Below are 18,080 nucleotides of genomic sequence, written 5' to 3'. Positions count from 1 at the left end.
AGATAAAATTGTCGTCTTTACATATTTAACAACAATAATGACTTGGTTTATTATGATTAAAAAATAATTGGTGACATACTACGTTTTTTTTTTCTTTTTATATGACACTCATAATGGTAATTAGCGGATATATATATAAGTGATAATGGTAGTACTGTACCTACTAGAAATTGGTCATTTCAATTTTATTTTTCATAATTTTAAATCATATAAATGTTTAAAAACCACCACTATTCCAGATTTTCTTTCACTTTTTATTTTTAAAATATATAAATCGTCCTAACTTATTTATATTTATTTAATTTTGACTTTTTCAAGTTTCTAACGATTTTATGTTTACAGATTTTCACATTTAAAACAAATCACTTATATTTTCTAACTTGACAATCGTCCCGCCATATTTTAGTAAATTATAAAATTGGCCAGTATTTCTGTAATTTACAATCATTATTCTCATATCTAAAAGATTCAACTGATAAAATAATGTATGTTGTCCAAATTTTTAAAAAATAGTAAAACAGATAATAAAGTTATAAAAAAATTTCATTTTTTTATGCGAGATATTAAAATGATACTTTTCTCCCTTCTATTTTATAAATATACATTCTCCTCTCTTTTAACTTTTAAAAAATCTTTTTTTTAATCTAGTTTAAACTTTTTGTGTTAACTAATGTTAACTTTATCCATTTAAAAAAAATTATTTTTTACAAAAATATTTATTAACAAAAATTTTATTTTTATTATTAAATTTTGCTTAACAAAATATCATTTAATAAATTATTCTTTTATTAATTAAATTGTATTTTAAAAAAATTAATAATTATATTATTTTTTTCTAAAATATCTTTCAATAATTTTTTAATTATTAAATTATAATTTTACCAAAATTTTCGTTAACAATTTTTTTATATTTTACTATTAATTTTTTTATATCTATATTTATTATTTTAACATTAACTAAAAAATTTTAGTGAGATTATTTTTTAATATCAATATATATTAATTGTTATACATATTAACAGTGGTAAGATTTTTTTATTTAATATTAAAATAATATATATTGATATCAAAAAATTAATAGTAAATATAAAAATAATTATCAACAAAAATTTTAGTAAAATCACAATTTAATAATTAAAAAATTATTAAAAGGTAGGTATTTTACAAAAAAATAAATTAATTATTAATTTTTTAAAAAATATTTTAGTAAAAATACAATTTAATCAATAAAAGAATAATTTATTAAAGAGTATTTTAGTAAACAAAATTTAATGATAAAAAATAGATTTTTTGTTAATGGGTATTTTTTTAAAAAATAATTTATTTTTTCTTAAAAAATGGATAAAGTTAATATTAGTTAACACAAAAAATTTTAAATGGATTAAAGAGAAAGTTTTTTAAAAATTAAAAAGGAGAAGAATGTACATTTATAAAATAAAAGGAAGAGAAGTGTCATTTTAATATTTCGCAAGAAATGAGAGTAGAATTTTTCCTAAAGTTATTTCACGTAGGGATATAGATGAGTTGGATAGTTATATTTCAAAAAAATTGAGAATTTGACCAATAAAATTGTAATCAATTCGGTTCAGATCAAATTTAAAGTGTTTTGTCATTGGATTCGAACCAGTTCGAATCGATTAAATTCAAGTTGAATCAATAAAGTAATTAGATTCCTAAATAAATGGAAAATATACTGCAGTAAAAAACTAAATGAACAGAAAAAATAAACAAATTAGACGAAGAAACGAATTGTAAAAGTATCAAAATTAAAGTTAATTTTGATGAGAAATGTTTGATAACCAAAGAAAATCAGACAAAATCAGCTATAACTTGCCTTATTTAGTATTTATTAATTGTTGCGACAATTAACGAATACTAAATAAGGCAAGTTCTGACTGTTTTTCTTTTTTTTTTGTCTCCCTAGCATTATCCAATCTTGATAATCATGCAAGTGCGCGATAAAATTTAATTAGATAGAATCAAATATCTAGCCAAATTGGTATTAAAGGTGCAAAGTTTGACTTTAGTCAAATAGCTCATTCATGCTGCCATCAATTTCCAGCTTCTTAACAATAAAATAAGGGAAAACTACCATTTGCACTCATGAATTTTGCGAACGCTGACAAAAGTATCCATCAAACAAGAAAACTAACGTTGTACCTATGAAAGATGGGTTCCATGTGACAATAGTATCCAAACCGTGATTTTTCGTTGACTTTTTAATAAAATTTCCAAATTACCCCTTCTATCTTCTTCCCCAAATTCCAAATTTCACAACCCTCATCCTTCGTCTTCCTCCTCTACTACTGCCAGCCACCAGGCATGAGCTGACTGATTTTGCCTTCATCCAGAGTCATCTTGTGCTCCATGACTTTCAACCATATGCAAACTCCATTGAAGCTGAGGACGAGGCTGGCAAGGCCACTCCCGAGCCCAATCCCAACAATGGCCAAAACAGACAGGCCCTTGGTCTTGATGGGCGGAAGAGGGTAGCCGTAGAGGTAGCGTTGAAGCGGGACAGAGTGCCGGTCCGGTTGGACAAAGAAGGCGGTATGGACCCGAAAAGCCTGTTATTAGAGGCATCAAAGGTGGAGAGCCTGACGAAGAGGCCCAATTGCTGGGGAATGGGACCAGTGAGGAGGTTATCATGGAGGTCAATGACGTTGAGGTAGGCGCACATTGTGAGCTGTGACGGGATCTGGCCTTGGAGTTGGTTAGAAGAGAGGTTGAGGACGGCGAGGTTGACGAGGGACTGGATGTTGGGAGGGATGGGTCCGGTGAGGGCGTTGGAGGAGAGGTTGAGTTATTGGAGGTAGGTGCAGTTGGAGAGGAAGGGAGAGATGGTTCCTCTGAGAGAGAGGTTGTTGAGGGAGAGCCTCAAGATGCGGCCGTTGTTGCAGGTTGCCCTTTTAAAGTTGGATAGTAGTCGTTCCACAAGGTGGCTGGCAGCAGCAGAGGAGGAAGATGAAGGAGGAGGGTTGTAAAATTTGAAATTTGGGGAAGAAGATAGAGGGGGCCGGGTAATTTGAGAATTTTATTAAAAAGTCAATGAAAAATCATGGTTTGGGTACTATTGTCACATGGAACCCATCTTTCATGGGTACAACGTTAGTTTTCTTGTTTGATGGGTACTTTTGTCAGCGTTCACAAAATTCATGAGTACAAATGATAATTTTTCCTAAAATAAGATTATCAAAAAGCTAGTTGACTACTTTGGATGTAGCTGCAAGCCTGCAAATGTGATTTTTGATAACCAAAAGAAGATTTTATTTAATCTTCTTTACCGTCATACTTACATACATTATAACACGAAGCATTGCTTATGTTATTCATATGTAACTTTTGTAAGTTTAAGTGAACGAAAAATAAAGAAAAAAAATTAGTAAGGTTTTTTATATGTATAATTTTTTTGTATAAATATTATTTTTATATTATATAAAAGAGTATTATAAAATTTTTTATATATTTTGAGAAATTATAATTTTATTATTTAATTATATTATTTTTATTATTATTTAAATTTTTATTCAGTTATATTTATTTTTTCTCTACAAATTTTAGTTATGTTATTTTATCCTATTAACTCAAGTATGTCATACGAACCATGGTCACAGGCTAGAAAAGAGCAGTGAATCGTTGCCACTGAAAAAGATGGTGGCGATTAGTTAGGACAAAGGCATGAGTTGGAGTTTAGGATTGGTAGGGGTGAAAAAATTTTCTAGGGTTGAGTTAGTGGAAAAAAAGGAAAATGGTGGGTTCAAAGTGGTTGGGAGATAAAATTAGGGTTAATAGTATTTTTATTATTATAATAATAAACTAATTGGATATTCAGATCGGTTCAGATTTAGTAACCATGCATAAATTCGATATCCGAACTAATTAAAGATAAGTATGATCAAATAAAAATTAGATTTTATTTAATTTGATCTGTTTATTGGACAAGTTAGCTAGGTACTCATATAATCGGGTTGGATTAGTTTTGAATTTTACATCCGCTCTTAGTTTAATATATAGCATATAATTTCTTTTTCAATAATATTTTAAAGATAATTGTTAGAGATGTAATCATTCATTTTATCTTTTTTTATCAGTTTAAATTTTTGAAAAAAGTGATATCATATATGGTATCAGAGTTTTATGTTCGAAAGGTCTAGAGTTCAATTTTTAGTGAATCTCAAAAGAAAAAAGAAAAATCCATAAAACAAATAAAAAGAGGGAAAAATAAACACATGCAAAAAAATCAAACAAACTCAAAGGAAACTTTTACTTGAAGGAAAGTGTTAAAGATATAACCTATGAAGCACAGACACTTTGCTGAGTTGTTGTGTCTTTGTATTAGACACATTTCGGATATGACACTCATCGACACTCGTCTGATACACGTGTCTGTTGTGTCTAACCGTATCTTAATAAAAAGTAAAAAAATTCTCCAGATATACTTGGACACATCTAAATACCATCACATGTCAGCATGTTCAGCGTTATTCTTAACATGTATTCTTAAAATAAATTTAGATATAGTATATATTATTATTATTAAAACAAAAATATATTCTAAATACTTTATAATTAAAATAAGATATTAAAAATATTTAAAAAATTAATTTATATTTTAATATCAATAAATATCAAAATATCATTATTATATATGTAAAAAATACTTTATATTTATATATATATACGTGTCCCCGTATCTTATAAGATTTTAAAATTCGTGTGTTGGCATGTCTCATGTCGTATCCGTACGTCATAGGATATAACAATTTATATTGTCTCCTTCTATCAACTTAAATTTTTGAGAGAAATGATATCACGACAATAATAATCTCATGTTATCTTATCTAATGTAACATTCATAATTTCATAGTAGTAACATACATAATTATATATTTATTACATTTAATATTGTTTAATTATTCTAACAGTAATAAAAAATACAAAAAAATTATTTTAAACTTATTTTTATTATTTTTTAAAATATTTTTATTTGTTATTCTCAATTGAAACATTACTTTCTTTTTCATAGTTTTCAATTTGTCAAGGTAATAAGATCGAATTTTAGTTTTTTTATAAAAAAATTATGATACTATATATAATATTACATATTTTAAAAATTTAAATTATTAAATAAAAATATAGAAATAATTGTATTTGTAACATTTAAAATAAGAATTTAGGAGTTTACTTAGTAACTTTTTTCATCCTCTTCATATTTTGAAATTTTAATTAATTAGTGAATATGATAGGCTTAACTCAAGAATTTAAGACATGCACTGCTTTAACTAAGTAAGCCTTCCACTTTGGTAAAGTATGGGCAGCTTTAAAAGCCATTCCTTTTATGTTTCTCTTGCCCGATCTGTTCAATATGTAGTACAACAACACAGTGCTACTAACTGATAACACTCAATTAAGTATTTGTTTGTGTCTGCATGTCACGTCTTCAAACCTACAAGCCTAGAAGGAAGCCTAGGCTTCACTCTATTAAGCTCTGAAAATGAGGATATTAGATTTCTCTTTAAAACAAGTTATTTATTATTATTAAGAAAAAGGAAAAAAAAATTGTGGATCTTTATAATAAATGTAGTTTTTTTTTTTTTTTTTACTTTGATAGATAATTGTTGAATTACTTTAATGGGTTTATCTATTGACTAATTTTTTTAGTTATGAAAATTTAAAATATGTTATGTTTAATTATGAAAAAATAGTGTTTTTGATGAATATAAAGATCATTTTTTTAATTAAAATTCATAAATCGGAGGCTCAGTTTTGTTTTGGAAGCAAAACTTAGGGTTCGATTTGGAGTAATAGATAAATCTAAACTTTAGATTAATGTGAGCTAAAGATTTTTTTTAACGGATAAACAAATTGGTGGGTCAGTTTTACGAAAAAAAATTATAAACCTTAAATTTGTGGTATCAACAAAAAAAAAAATATAAAACACTACAAATCTAACCCTCAAATTTGTAATATTCATATAAATAAAAAATACATTATTTCCAGCAAAAATATTTTCAAAAATGAGTACACAATTGAACATGATAATTTCTCATTTTCAGTTTTTTCAATTAAAAATGATAAAAATATTTCCAATTTAAAATACGAAATTTTCAATTGATGATTCCGTGATTTATCGAGTTCAATCCTTTATCTTTCCCTTAATTTGTATCTCATGCATTCGCACTAGAACTAAATCCTCATTCACTTACTGTGAAAAACACAAAGCCAGTCCCTCCAACTCTTTTTTCATTTTCTTCTATTTTTCGTGGTTCTTCTCTTCCATCTCCGGCAACTCTCTTCCATTCTCTTCTATCGACTTTTCAATGTTTGAAAATGAATTATCTTCTTACAAAACAGTAGTATTTTTTAAAATGTGAAAAGTTAAAAATAAAAAATAAAAAATGAAAATCATTTAAAAAAACAGAAAAAAAAAACAAAAAAAATTTTCATAAACCAATCAATCTCTAAGTTTTCAATACATTTATTTTATATTTATTAAATAAAAATATTTAAAACCCTCCACTAAAATACATATTAGCTAAATTTTATTTTAATTTATGCATATAAAAAATAGCTATTAAATTAATTATGCTATATTTTATATAATATATATTATTTAATTTATTTTAATATAAATTTAATTTTAACATATATTTTTTATAAGTGACTAATTATTTATATATAGATAACAAAATTATAAAAAAATAAGCAACCTAAGTGGATACATTAGTTTTTTATAAAAAAGAAAGAAAGATTTGATTGAGTTTTATACATATATATGAATTTAAATAGATAGAGTATTTTGTCTAGTTACTTAAGGACTACAGAATATATTTCAAACAGTAGTAGTTGCTCAAACAATAGTACACTACAACATTTTTAAACTATTGCAACATATAATATAAGTAACTTTTAAAAAGTGTTGTCTAAAATGATCAAAAGTAACATTTAACATTTGTTGCAAAGAAATAAAATTATTGCAACTCTTTGTTAACCAACATACTGCAAACGTTTTCTTTGATCAATTTAAGATACATGTGAAAAAGCGTTGTTTTATAAATTAAATAGGCAACATTTATAATATTTATCTATTATACTTTCTAAGAGTTGTCTTTAAATGTTTAATGAACTTCCCCTTCTAAGTGTTGTCTAAAGTTATTTCACTAAAATTTTTATTTTATTTATTTTTTAAAATCATTCTTTTCCTCCTGAACTCAACCAAAAACAAGAAAAGAAGCGCAAAATACATCAAGCAATAATTGATTCATCACATTTTTGACTACCATTACTTAGAAACAAAACTCAAAGTCTCGAACCATACCATTTCAGAATCAAAATCCTAACCCTAACTCAATTTTCCCCTTTAACGACATTGACGCGCGTTCTGTATTCCTCTCTGCTCGTCGTCATCATGTTCATCACTGCTTAAGCTCGCGCCGTATTCTTTTGCTCGCAGAACGTTCTGCTTTAGTCTGATCTGATGTGTTCTTCTACCCGCGCCGTTCTGAAACTTCTGCTCTTCTCCGCCAATTTGAAATCTATGACTTGCGCTGCTGTTGCCGTTTCTACCTGCGCTGCCGGATCCGCCGCTGCTGTAATCCCTCTTCTCCGCCTTGCGCTGCCTGAGTCGTCTATGGTCCTCGTCGCTACTCGATGGTTATTGTTGGCTCGCCAATGCCTCACGTCCTCGCTGCTCTGCCTGAGCTGTCTCCGCTGCAATCATGTCTCAGGTTAGGGTTTTTTATCCTCTATAATCTTAGGAAGCTAATTCTATTCTCAAATTGGGGAAATTGAGGAATGTGTTTAGGATGTATATATGTTCTTTGAGAGGGTCTAGTGTATGTGCTTATTGCATATGCTTTTTCGAGTCGCTAGCATATAATGCTATGCTTTGAGGTTCGAGGCCCAAACATGTTCAGAAACAACTGTATGTACTGTGTATTTTTCCTTTTCTTTCTATTTTCACTTTCATCATCATGATGTGCGTCTTTTCTGAGTTTATTGTGCTGAATTTTCAATGTTTTCCCTAGCTTGTGGTAAGTACGGGCAACCGCAGAAGCTTTCAGAGTTGCTGATGCTCCTGCTAAGGTTTTCTTTCTTCTGATGGAAAACACTGAGGAGATTCTTCCATTTTGCACACAGATCTTCCAGTTCCAGGCTTAGTGGTATTAATTTCTTAAATTCAAGCTAAGTGATATACATATAGTGGTCTAAGTTTTTTGGCAATTAACTTAATTGAACATAACTTGCATAAAAAATGTATTGCTTTTCTATAACAGTATAGCTTTAAGATAATACTGTTATAGTGAAGAGATTTTATGCATCTCAATAATAAAAACTAAGCTTCATTGGTATATGTGCAGGTTACTTGTGGTAGCAGCTGAGGTAATCAGTGGATATGTTATCCCTTGCCTTCCCTTCTTATATGTTTTAATGTTTGCATTGTACGACCATATGGTCTGGTATCAAGGTTTTCTATTTATGATCCTTGATATAGTAATATACTAACTAACTAAATGTCAAGTTTCACCTTTCAGTGATTTCAAGAGAATAATTTGCTATATTTATAGGCAGGTCTATATTGTGTCAAGTTATTTTCAATTTAGTGTATACAATGATTAACAATAAATGCAAAAATGAATAAAGTGCTATATGTTGGAAGGATTTCTTTCCTCTGCTTTCTCAGCAGCATAGTGTGCTTTCTCAGCTGCCAAAGCATAAACATATCATGATAAACTTGGGTTCAAAAGTGAATGCTACTAGGATACCATCAGAAACACATAATGGAATTGCTTACCAGGATCACTAAGCTCATCAAGATCAGCCAATGAGTGACCTCTAAATCTATAGGTCTCACTAATCTCTGTTTTAAGTTATCAAAGACATGAAATTGAATACCATATTTTGCTAATTGTTCTATATATATATCACATTGGAAAAATAACATTTCTGTTATATGTATTTTATCGTTTAAACAGTTTATTGCTTTTCTATACTTTAAGTTACTCTTTATTTTTAACTGATTTATTATTGACATGTAATCCTTCCTTTTACAGAGTTGCAAGATATACTCCCTAACATTATCCACCAATTCAGTATTACGCACTTCAATTTTTTATTTTTCTTTCACATTTTTGTCTTTTTAATTTTCCATTTTTCCTACTCCATACTTAACATTTTGGTCACTAATATGCAGGACCAGATAACTTGGAAAACCTAAAGAAGCTAGTGGAACAGTTTCAGAAGCAAGCTCCTGATATGGCATCTTGGTTATTGTCAATTGGGTAAATACTAATTATTCTGTTCATTTCTTTTTTAATTGATTGTTGAAGAAGCTAAATTTTGTGATATATAGGTAACTAGAAATTTGCATTATTATTTGGCAAATAGTAAAAGGTTTTGTTGGGTGAATGAAAGGGGGGCCACTCCTCTTCATTTCCTTGCAACCATGCCTTCTGCTTTTAAAAGTGGCAGCGTCTTGGCCGAATAGAAACATTTATTTATCACAGTAACTCTTATTAATTATATTCACACATATGCATGTATACATATATAGCTGATATTATAATTAATTCACACTATTTTATAGTTAACTCTTTCTAAAAATAAAAAATAAAAAGAGACATTATATCCTAGTATAGTACTTATACCTTTTATCCTCAATTTCATTATTATAACTGCGATATATATTTTTGGAAGGTATACGTGTGAAGCAACTGAAAGCTGAAACTGATTACCGGCCACAAGCTGAAACGAGAGACAATGGCAAAACTAGATATCCAAAGAATTATCAGGCATGCGTGGACTTTATGACCCTAATGAAAAATGCAGCCTCGGTTGGTATGCAAAATAATAAATCATACCCTCTTAGGGTAGTTTATTCATCGGTACATATAAATCAAGTCATTGAAGAATTATATTACTTACTATTAATTGCAACTGATGTGATTTAACTTGAGTCTATGTACCGCAAAAGGAATGATTTGATTCTATAGTTATGTATCCACCAGCTACCACCAAATTCCCCGTGGCAACCTTTCTGATTGGAAAATTTTCAAGAAAAAAGCATAATAAAACTCAAGGAAGGGACCTTGAAGCACAAGAAAGAATTGCTTCTCAGACAAACCTCTTAGGTAAGACCATATATAGGGCTGCATTTTAGTGCATGCTGAACAATTATCATATATTATGATTTGATATAAAATTTTATTTTGTTACAATATTTGAAAACTACTCAAGGACGGGACTCTAAAGCACAAGAGGAATCTACTGTCAATGAAATTGAGACAAACTCTTCATCAGGTGAGGGACGTACTATTAATTAGTGATACACATACTCACTTGTATACTTTTAACTAAAAATGTTGCTTCCATTTTTTTTATGTGAAAGTAGTATATCTGGAAACTCAATTAGGACAAGGAGGGGATGGTGAAGCACAAGAGAAAACTAATGCTGAAGATTGGTCGCATCCCCTATTTCCAAAAAATTACGAATGTTTATATACACGGTCATCCTGGTAATCTTTGGAAAAGGTATGTCAAACATATATATAGGGCATTGTGGATTAATTCATGGTTCACATAATTAAGGGATTAGTGTGCTCTTTAGTGATAATGTGGTATATATGTTGTACTAATAAAAGGGACAAACATATATTCAAGCGGATAGGGCGAAAGAAGGAGAAGCACATATGGTCTAATCAAGTACTGAACGAACTTCTGAAGCAAGTATCCTTGTATGAGTATGATGGCAATGGCAGTAGTAGTGGACCTCAAGATCATCAAGATCAAGGGACATCTCAAGTAATGGCAAATTTGTATTTAGGTTTTGTTGTATGTATGCTAAAGAACTGTGTCTAATTTGGTCCTTCTATCACCAAGTATTTCTTACTCAGTTGTTGTTTTGTTGAGCAAATTGAGATTAAGCCTTGCTTCATGAATTGTTTGATTTTAAATATAATTAATTTGAGGTGTTATCTTTTATTAGCTTGTTCTGCACCTTGTTGCTATACTGAACTATTATAAGTTTATTTGAAATACTAATTGAATCTTTTAATATCTATTTTAGATTGAATCTTTTAATATCTATTTTAGTTAGAATTTTATTATTAGTTAGTTTGTCTCTTTTATAAATTTTTTTATTGTACACATTTATTTATTAATTAAAATAATTACACATGTATGAACAAATAATTTTATTGTAATTTTTTTTGTATTTTTATTACAAAAGTAATTTTTATTTTTGTCAAAAAAGCAACCCTTCTATTAGTTGCATATTTTGAATATTAGACAACACTTGTATGGTTGCATATCCAAAAGAAAAGACAACACTTGTGTAAGTTGCATATTCAAAAGAAAAGGCAATACTTTTAAAGGTTGCATATTCAAAGCTAATAGGCAACACTTTAAAGGATTGCAAATTCAAACTTATAAGCAACGCGTAAAAGGGTTGCATTTTATGGCAAATAGGCAACACTTTTTAGTAGTGGCCAAAATATGAGAGAAAAGACAATATTACAAAAGTGTTGTCTCAAATGCACCTTTGAAGTGTTGTTGTTTTTCAATCAAAGGCAACACTTACCGAGTATTGCTATTAAAAACGTTGCTTTTGAAACAAAAAAGTGTTACCTTGATCTAAGGCAACGGCTGCATATGCAACGCCGCCCAAAAACGTTGCCTTAGGTCCAAAAGTGTTGTCATAGATCAAAAGCACCTTTTGTCAGTCTTTAAGCAACACTTTTTAAATGTTACCTCAACCTGAAAATGTTGTAGTGGTAGTTAAACGATAACTACTATTTTTTGTTGTTGATTCTACCTATGCATACTAAATTATGTTAATAATTTTTTATCAATAATACTCTATAACCAAGTTAATTACCCAACTAAATCCAACTAAGTGGTATAATCTAATTTAGATTCACGCGCCACTACTTCTAACTAACTTTTGACTAAACTCGCGATTATATATAACTGCTTTTTTTCTGCAGATTTTATTTTTTTTTTTCAAAATTTTTTTGTGTCACTACAATATTTTCAGGTTAAGGCAACATTTAAAAGTATTACCGAAAGGTTGACAAAAGGTTGCTTTTGATCTATGGCAACACTTTTGGACCTAAGGCAACGTTTTTGGGTGGCATTGCATATGCAGCCGTTGCCTTAGATCAAGGTAACACTTTTTTGTTTAAAAAATAATGCTTTTGAGAGCAACACTTGGTAAGTATTGCCTTTGGTTGAAAAACAACAACACTTCAAAAGTGTGTTTGAGACAACACTTTTGCAATGTTGTCTTTTCTCATATTTTGACCACTACTAAAAAATATTGTCTATTTGCAATAAAATTCAACCCTTTTATATGTTGCTTATAAATTTGAATTTGTAATACTTTAAAGTGTTGCCTATTAGTTTTCAATATGCAACCTTTTAAAACATTGCCTTTTCTTTTGAATATGCAACCTATACAAGTGTTGCCTTTTCTTTTGGATTTGCAACCTATACAAGTATTGCTTTTTCTTTTGGATATGCAATCATACAAGTGTTGTCTAATATTCAAAATATGCAACTAATAAAAGGGTTGCCTTTTTGATAAAAATAAAAATTACTTTTGTAATAAAAATACAAAAAAATAAAATTTACAATAAATTTTTTGTTCATACATGTGTAATTATTTTAATTAATAAATAAATTTGTGCACAATAAAAAAATTATAAAAGAGACAAAATAACTAATAATAAAATTCTAATTAAAATAGATATTAAAAAGTTTAATTAGTATTTCAGATACATGTTCATCAATAATTCTCAACAAAATAATAAAATTCTTGTCTAACAATAATTGTCATAACAAAATAGTAATTAATATTTATAAAAAAGATGTCAATCTACTTGCATATTTTATATCCATGCTTGACTTGTTCCATATGCTAAATCTGCAAATAATACACAACAAAAATAAGCAACTTATCATTAAAACTGAAAAATTATAATAAAAATTTCTTTATGATATTAAATACTATAGATATAAAAGTAATAAATAGGTCTAAAAAACTCCTTCTAAGGTGGCCAAGGTATAGGAAGATAGGATTCTATTGAAACAAAAGAGATATATTCAGAGACACAATCAATGCAAAAAATGAAAGCTTAGTTAATGTCATGAGGTCACAGTCTAAAATTTAATCAATTTATATATGTTCCTGACAATATATAAATGTCATGAAAGCAAATGAATGGACAGATTGAATGGGTATGAGTCTTCTCATGAAAGCTATTTCAACGAGGGTTAAGATTTCGGGTGAAAGCTGGAAATTCAAATGCAAATGCAATTTCTTCTTCTAGTGACAGTTATACCTGGTCATAACATTATTATCACATCATATGGGTCACAAAATATTCAGACCACACTAAGAAACTAAGTCCAAATACCTTCTACCAAAAATATTTCTGTAGGATAGCCTAAAAAAGTCCAACAGATTAATAATGGGATTAACTTTTTACTAATTTACCACTACTGCCGACAACTCCCTTGATAATTTCTGCCATTCTTGTGAATGAAATAGCAGTTAGTAGAGTCTATTGCAGTGACAACACGCATCACTCCCCAATATATTCACATTATTTTAACAATGAGAAAATAATTTTCTTTCTCACAGTAGCACAACGCTACAAAAATAAGTAATTAAAAAGAAAAAAGAAAAAAAGATGAGTGATTAAAAATAGCAAGACGAGTGTATTGCAGAAGCCACCATGAAGTAAGATGGCAGAAGACAGAGAAAGCAAAGGCCAAAAATATTGATAGTCCATTCCCAATAAATGGTAAATCACTAAAATTATTGCAAATTTTTTGGTTATACCTGGTCATCATTTTGGATCACGAGTTGATGAGGAAGGACGATCATTGCCAGTCAGACATTGCTTACTATTTATATCATGTGTTGATTCCTTGGCTCGTAATAAAGACAGTGCTTCATCAATATTTGTGCCAAGAGAACTCTGTTGAAAGAGAAGCTTCACAAGATCCTCCAAACTTTGGACTCTGTCTTTTATCTCATGAAGTTCAGTTTTCATTGAATTTATAGTCTCTGCATGTTGTTGCTTAATTTTAGCAATCTCCCGTTCTTTCTGCAGAGATGTTTTTGTGATTGTCCTTCCATAACATCAAATAACATCGAACTCTTCTTCGTTGTTCTTTGCCAAATACTGTAGTAAAGGCTTTCTCGGGAGTGTCTCCAGCTTCTTGGTGGCTCTTAAGTTTATCCTATTAAAAAAAATAACGATTTTAGCTTGTGGTAGATAAGTTTATCCTATTATCATGTTCTATGGCAGATAAGGATACTTGCTTTCATTATTATGACTTTGAACATTGTTAGTTTTATATAAGACAATCTGACTTAAAATGATACTGTAAATTAAGGCAGTTCTACTTTAGATCAATTTGAAAATTAAGGCAATTTTACTTCAACTTATTATGACTTAGAATAACAGCTTGTGTTCCTGAATCAAGCTCTTTTTCTTTTTGTCCAGTTCGAGTTGCAACAAACATATCAACTTGTGATGGGTCTTCTTTATTCTCATTCATTTCATGCTACAATTAAGGGAAAAGAGTATTAAAAATGGCCAAAATAATATTTATCTAGTTTTAAGATGGTCATTATACAACAAGAAAAACTTATAAAAAATCAAAATTATTACCATTTTATTATGCACTTTTGCAAAACTTATAGGTCTCATTCGATGTTGATGTTGTTGCTTTTTACGATTTTCAGAATTTAAACGAGATAGAGCCTATACCTAACAAAATTAAAGGGAGTTATATGTAATAAACCAAAAGCATAAAAAAGACAAAGAAACAAAATTATTTATTCTACAACTCACCTTAACAGAAGGAATACTCCAACATGCAATTAACTTTCGAAATTAAACTTCTGGAATATCTAAAGGGCGATTTTTCAGCATATTTTCAATGTTGTTATATATCTCAAAATGCTTTCCCTTGATTCTTGTTTTGTAACCTTTCCAAACTTCTCGAACACCAGTCATCACCCACTCTTTTCCCTCTTTCGGAAGAATGAACTTTGACTACGAAAAAGTACAAAACAAAAATTATAAATGACAATTCAAGAATACTAAAAACAAAGACAAAACTATAGCATAAAACAGTAACTATATATTTTCACAAAACTACAGCTAAGTGGTGGACGAAATTGTGATTCCTTCTTTTCCAACTCGAAACAATCCTCGGTAATGGCTCCAAAAGCTTGGTGCACAAAACCATGGGGTAAAATCATGTACACAAAAACTATTGTGTCTCTTGTTCATTCACAATCCCGTTCAACTAACCAGCAAGTGTACTGGGTCGTCCAAGTAATACCTTACGTGAGTAAGGGTCGAATCCACAGAGATTGTTGGTATGAAGCAAGCTATGGTCACTTTGTAAATCTCAGTTAGGCACATTAACTAATTTAAGAGATTATTGGATTAAATTTGATTAATAAAAATAAACAGAAAATAAAGGGATAGAAATACTTATGTAAATCAAGAGTGGGAATTTCAATATAAGCGTATGGAGATGCTGTGTTCCTCTTTGAAACTCTGCTTCACTATTCTCTCTTCCAATCCTTCTTACTCCTTTCCATGGCAAGCTTTGTGTAGGGCATCACCGTTGTCAGTGGCTACATCCCATCCTCGCATGAAAGCTAATGCTCACGCACTCTGTCACAGTACGGCCAATCACCGTCGGTTTCTCTCCCCTACTGGAATAGAATCCCTCTTTTGCGTCTGTCACTAACGCCCAGCAGGTTACAGGTTTGAAGCTCGTCACAGTCATTCAATCCTAGAATCCTACTCGGAATACCATAGACAAGGTTTAGACTTTCCGGATCCTCATGAATGCCGCCATCTATCTAACTTATACCACGAAGATTCTGTTGGAGAATCTAAGAGATACACATTCAAGCTCTGTTTGCATGTAGAACGGAAGTGGTTGTCAATCACGCGCGTTCATGAGTGAGAATGATGATGAGGGTTCCAACTCATCACATTCATCATGTTCTTGGGTACGGATGAATATCTTGGAATAAAAATGAAGTTTATAAGATTATAAATATAATTGCATTGAAACTTGAGGTACAGCAGAGCTCCACACCCTTAATCTATGGTGTGTAGAAACTCCACTGTTGAAAATACATAAGTGAAAGGTTCAGGCATGGCCGAGAGCCAGCCCCCAAAACGTGATCACTAGATCAAAATACATCCAGATCCAGGATGAAAATTATGATAGTTAAATGTTCTATTATAATAAACTAGCTCCTAGGGTTTACATGAGTAAGTAATTGATGCATAAATCCACTTCCGGGGCCCACTTGGTGTAGTTTGGGCTGAGCTTGATCAATCCACGAGCTGAGGCTTCTCTGGAGTGAATTTCGAGTTATGATGTTTTTTGGGCGTTCAACTCCGGATCATGTTTTTCTGGCGTTTAACTTCGGATAGCAGCATGTACTTGGCGTTCAACGCCAAGTTACGTCGTCATTCTTCGAATAAAGTATGGACTATTATATTTGCTGGAAAGCTCTGAATCGAGTTATGATGTGTTTTGGGCGTTCAACTCCGGATCATGACGTTTTTCTGGGCGTTTAACTTCGGATAGCAGCATGTACTTGGGTTCAACGCCAAGTTACGTCGTCATTCTTCGAATAAAGTATGGACTATTATATATTGCTGGAAAGCTCTGAATGTCTACTTTCCAACGCCGTTGAGAGCGCGCCATTTGGAGTTCTGTAGCTCCAGAAAATCCATTTTGAGTGCAGGGAGGTCAGATTCCAACAGCATCAGCAGTCCTTTTGTCAGCCTTTTTCAGAGTTTTGCTCAAGTCCCTCAATTTCAGTCAGAATTTACCTGAAATCACAGAAAAACACACAAACTCATAGTAAAGTCTAGAAATGTGAATTTAACATAAAAACTAATGAAAACATCCCTAAAAGTAGCTTGAACTTATTAAAAACTACCTAAAAACAATGCCAAAAAGCGTATAAATTATCCGCTCATCACTAAGCGATACGAAATTGGAAAATTTCAGATCATAAAAAATAGATGAGAAATAAAACACTTACCTTAATATATTTTCATATGCGCTTTTTGACTTTGAGGGGTACAACTTTCCAATTAGTTTACATCAATGTTATGAAATCACTATTCCTTCCCATTGTTCCAATGAAGTAAGTTAAGTCCTTCACTCTTCTTGGAGTTGGTCCCACTGCTTGTCCTTTATAAAAAGTCACATCTTCTCTTTCTTCCCAACTTCTTGCATAGATTTTAGCACACCTTGTTTTTCCTCGTGTCCTTCTAGTCTTTGGAGTATCTATAAATATGTGCAATTTAACCATTTAAATGAATTATATAGCTATACATGCTAATGAATAAGTAAAATGATAATTATGTATAAAGTACAACACCTTCAACATTGTTAGTTTCCATAAGGTGATTGTCATCACCATGAAGAACTGCATCTTCATATTCACTAACATAGTCTTCATCATCCGAGAAATCATCATCATCATCATCTCCAACTTTATTAGCATTTGCTCCACTATGTTTCTCCTCTCCTTCCACATGAATCTCATTTGTCTCCAAAAATGTATCAAGTGTCATGGCTTGACAACTTGATTTTGTATTTATCTTTCTAAGATTTTGTTGCTTTTCTTGAATAGATCTTTCATTCTTAGCACTTGGTTCAAAATCATCATCTTCTCTTTCCAAATGAATCCCATGTGTCTCCAAAAATTTATCCATACCCATGGTTGGACGCTTTTTAAGATTTTCTGGTTCTTCTTCACTAGCTCCAATTTTTTGGTTCGGCGTACTCTTCATTCTTTTGGAAATTGGGACTTCTTTTTGAGTGCTTTGCTTAGAAGGCATATGTAACACCCTACCACACAGAGTCTTATGCTTAAATCATAAAGCTGAGGTGGCAAGGTATTACGACCTCTAAAAATAAAATATATATTAATAATATCAATGAAAAGAGACAGTATACTAGGAGCCTTAAAGAATAGGTGGAACAAATCGCAAAATGAAAACCGCAACGCTCGAGGA

The 18,080-nt window shown here is 30.5% G+C and overlaps 1 protein-coding gene and 1 pseudogene across 1 annotated transcript; both read right to left on the bottom strand.

The window, feature by feature from the left end:
- Positions 1 to 2,303: 2,303 nt before the first annotated feature.
- Positions 2,304 to 3,317, bottom strand: LOC130962656 (receptor-like protein 44; annotated as a pseudogene).
- Positions 3,318 to 13,850: 10,533 nt separating this feature from the next.
- Positions 13,851 to 17,783, bottom strand: LOC130962655 (uncharacterized). The gene is made up of 7 exons (XM_057888843.1): positions 17,436 to 17,783; positions 17,287 to 17,346; positions 14,913 to 15,068; positions 14,682 to 14,774; positions 14,447 to 14,574; positions 14,157 to 14,247; positions 13,851 to 14,111 (listed from the first exon to the last, which is right to left on the bottom strand). Exons 1-7 carry the CDS (start codon positions 17,781 to 17,783, stop codon positions 13,851 to 13,853), a joined length of 1,137 nt encoding a protein of 378 aa, XP_057744826.1.
- Positions 17,784 to 18,080: the final 297 nt, after the last annotated feature.

Source organism: Arachis stenosperma, chromosome 2, assembly GCF_014773155.1.
Source record: "Arachis stenosperma cultivar V10309 chromosome 2, arast.V10309.gnm1.PFL2, whole genome shotgun sequence".
In the NCBI taxonomy this organism is placed as follows: Eukaryota; Viridiplantae; Streptophyta; class Magnoliopsida; order Fabales; family Fabaceae; genus Arachis; species Arachis stenosperma.
This window is presented reverse-complemented; position numbering and strand designations above follow the sequence as displayed.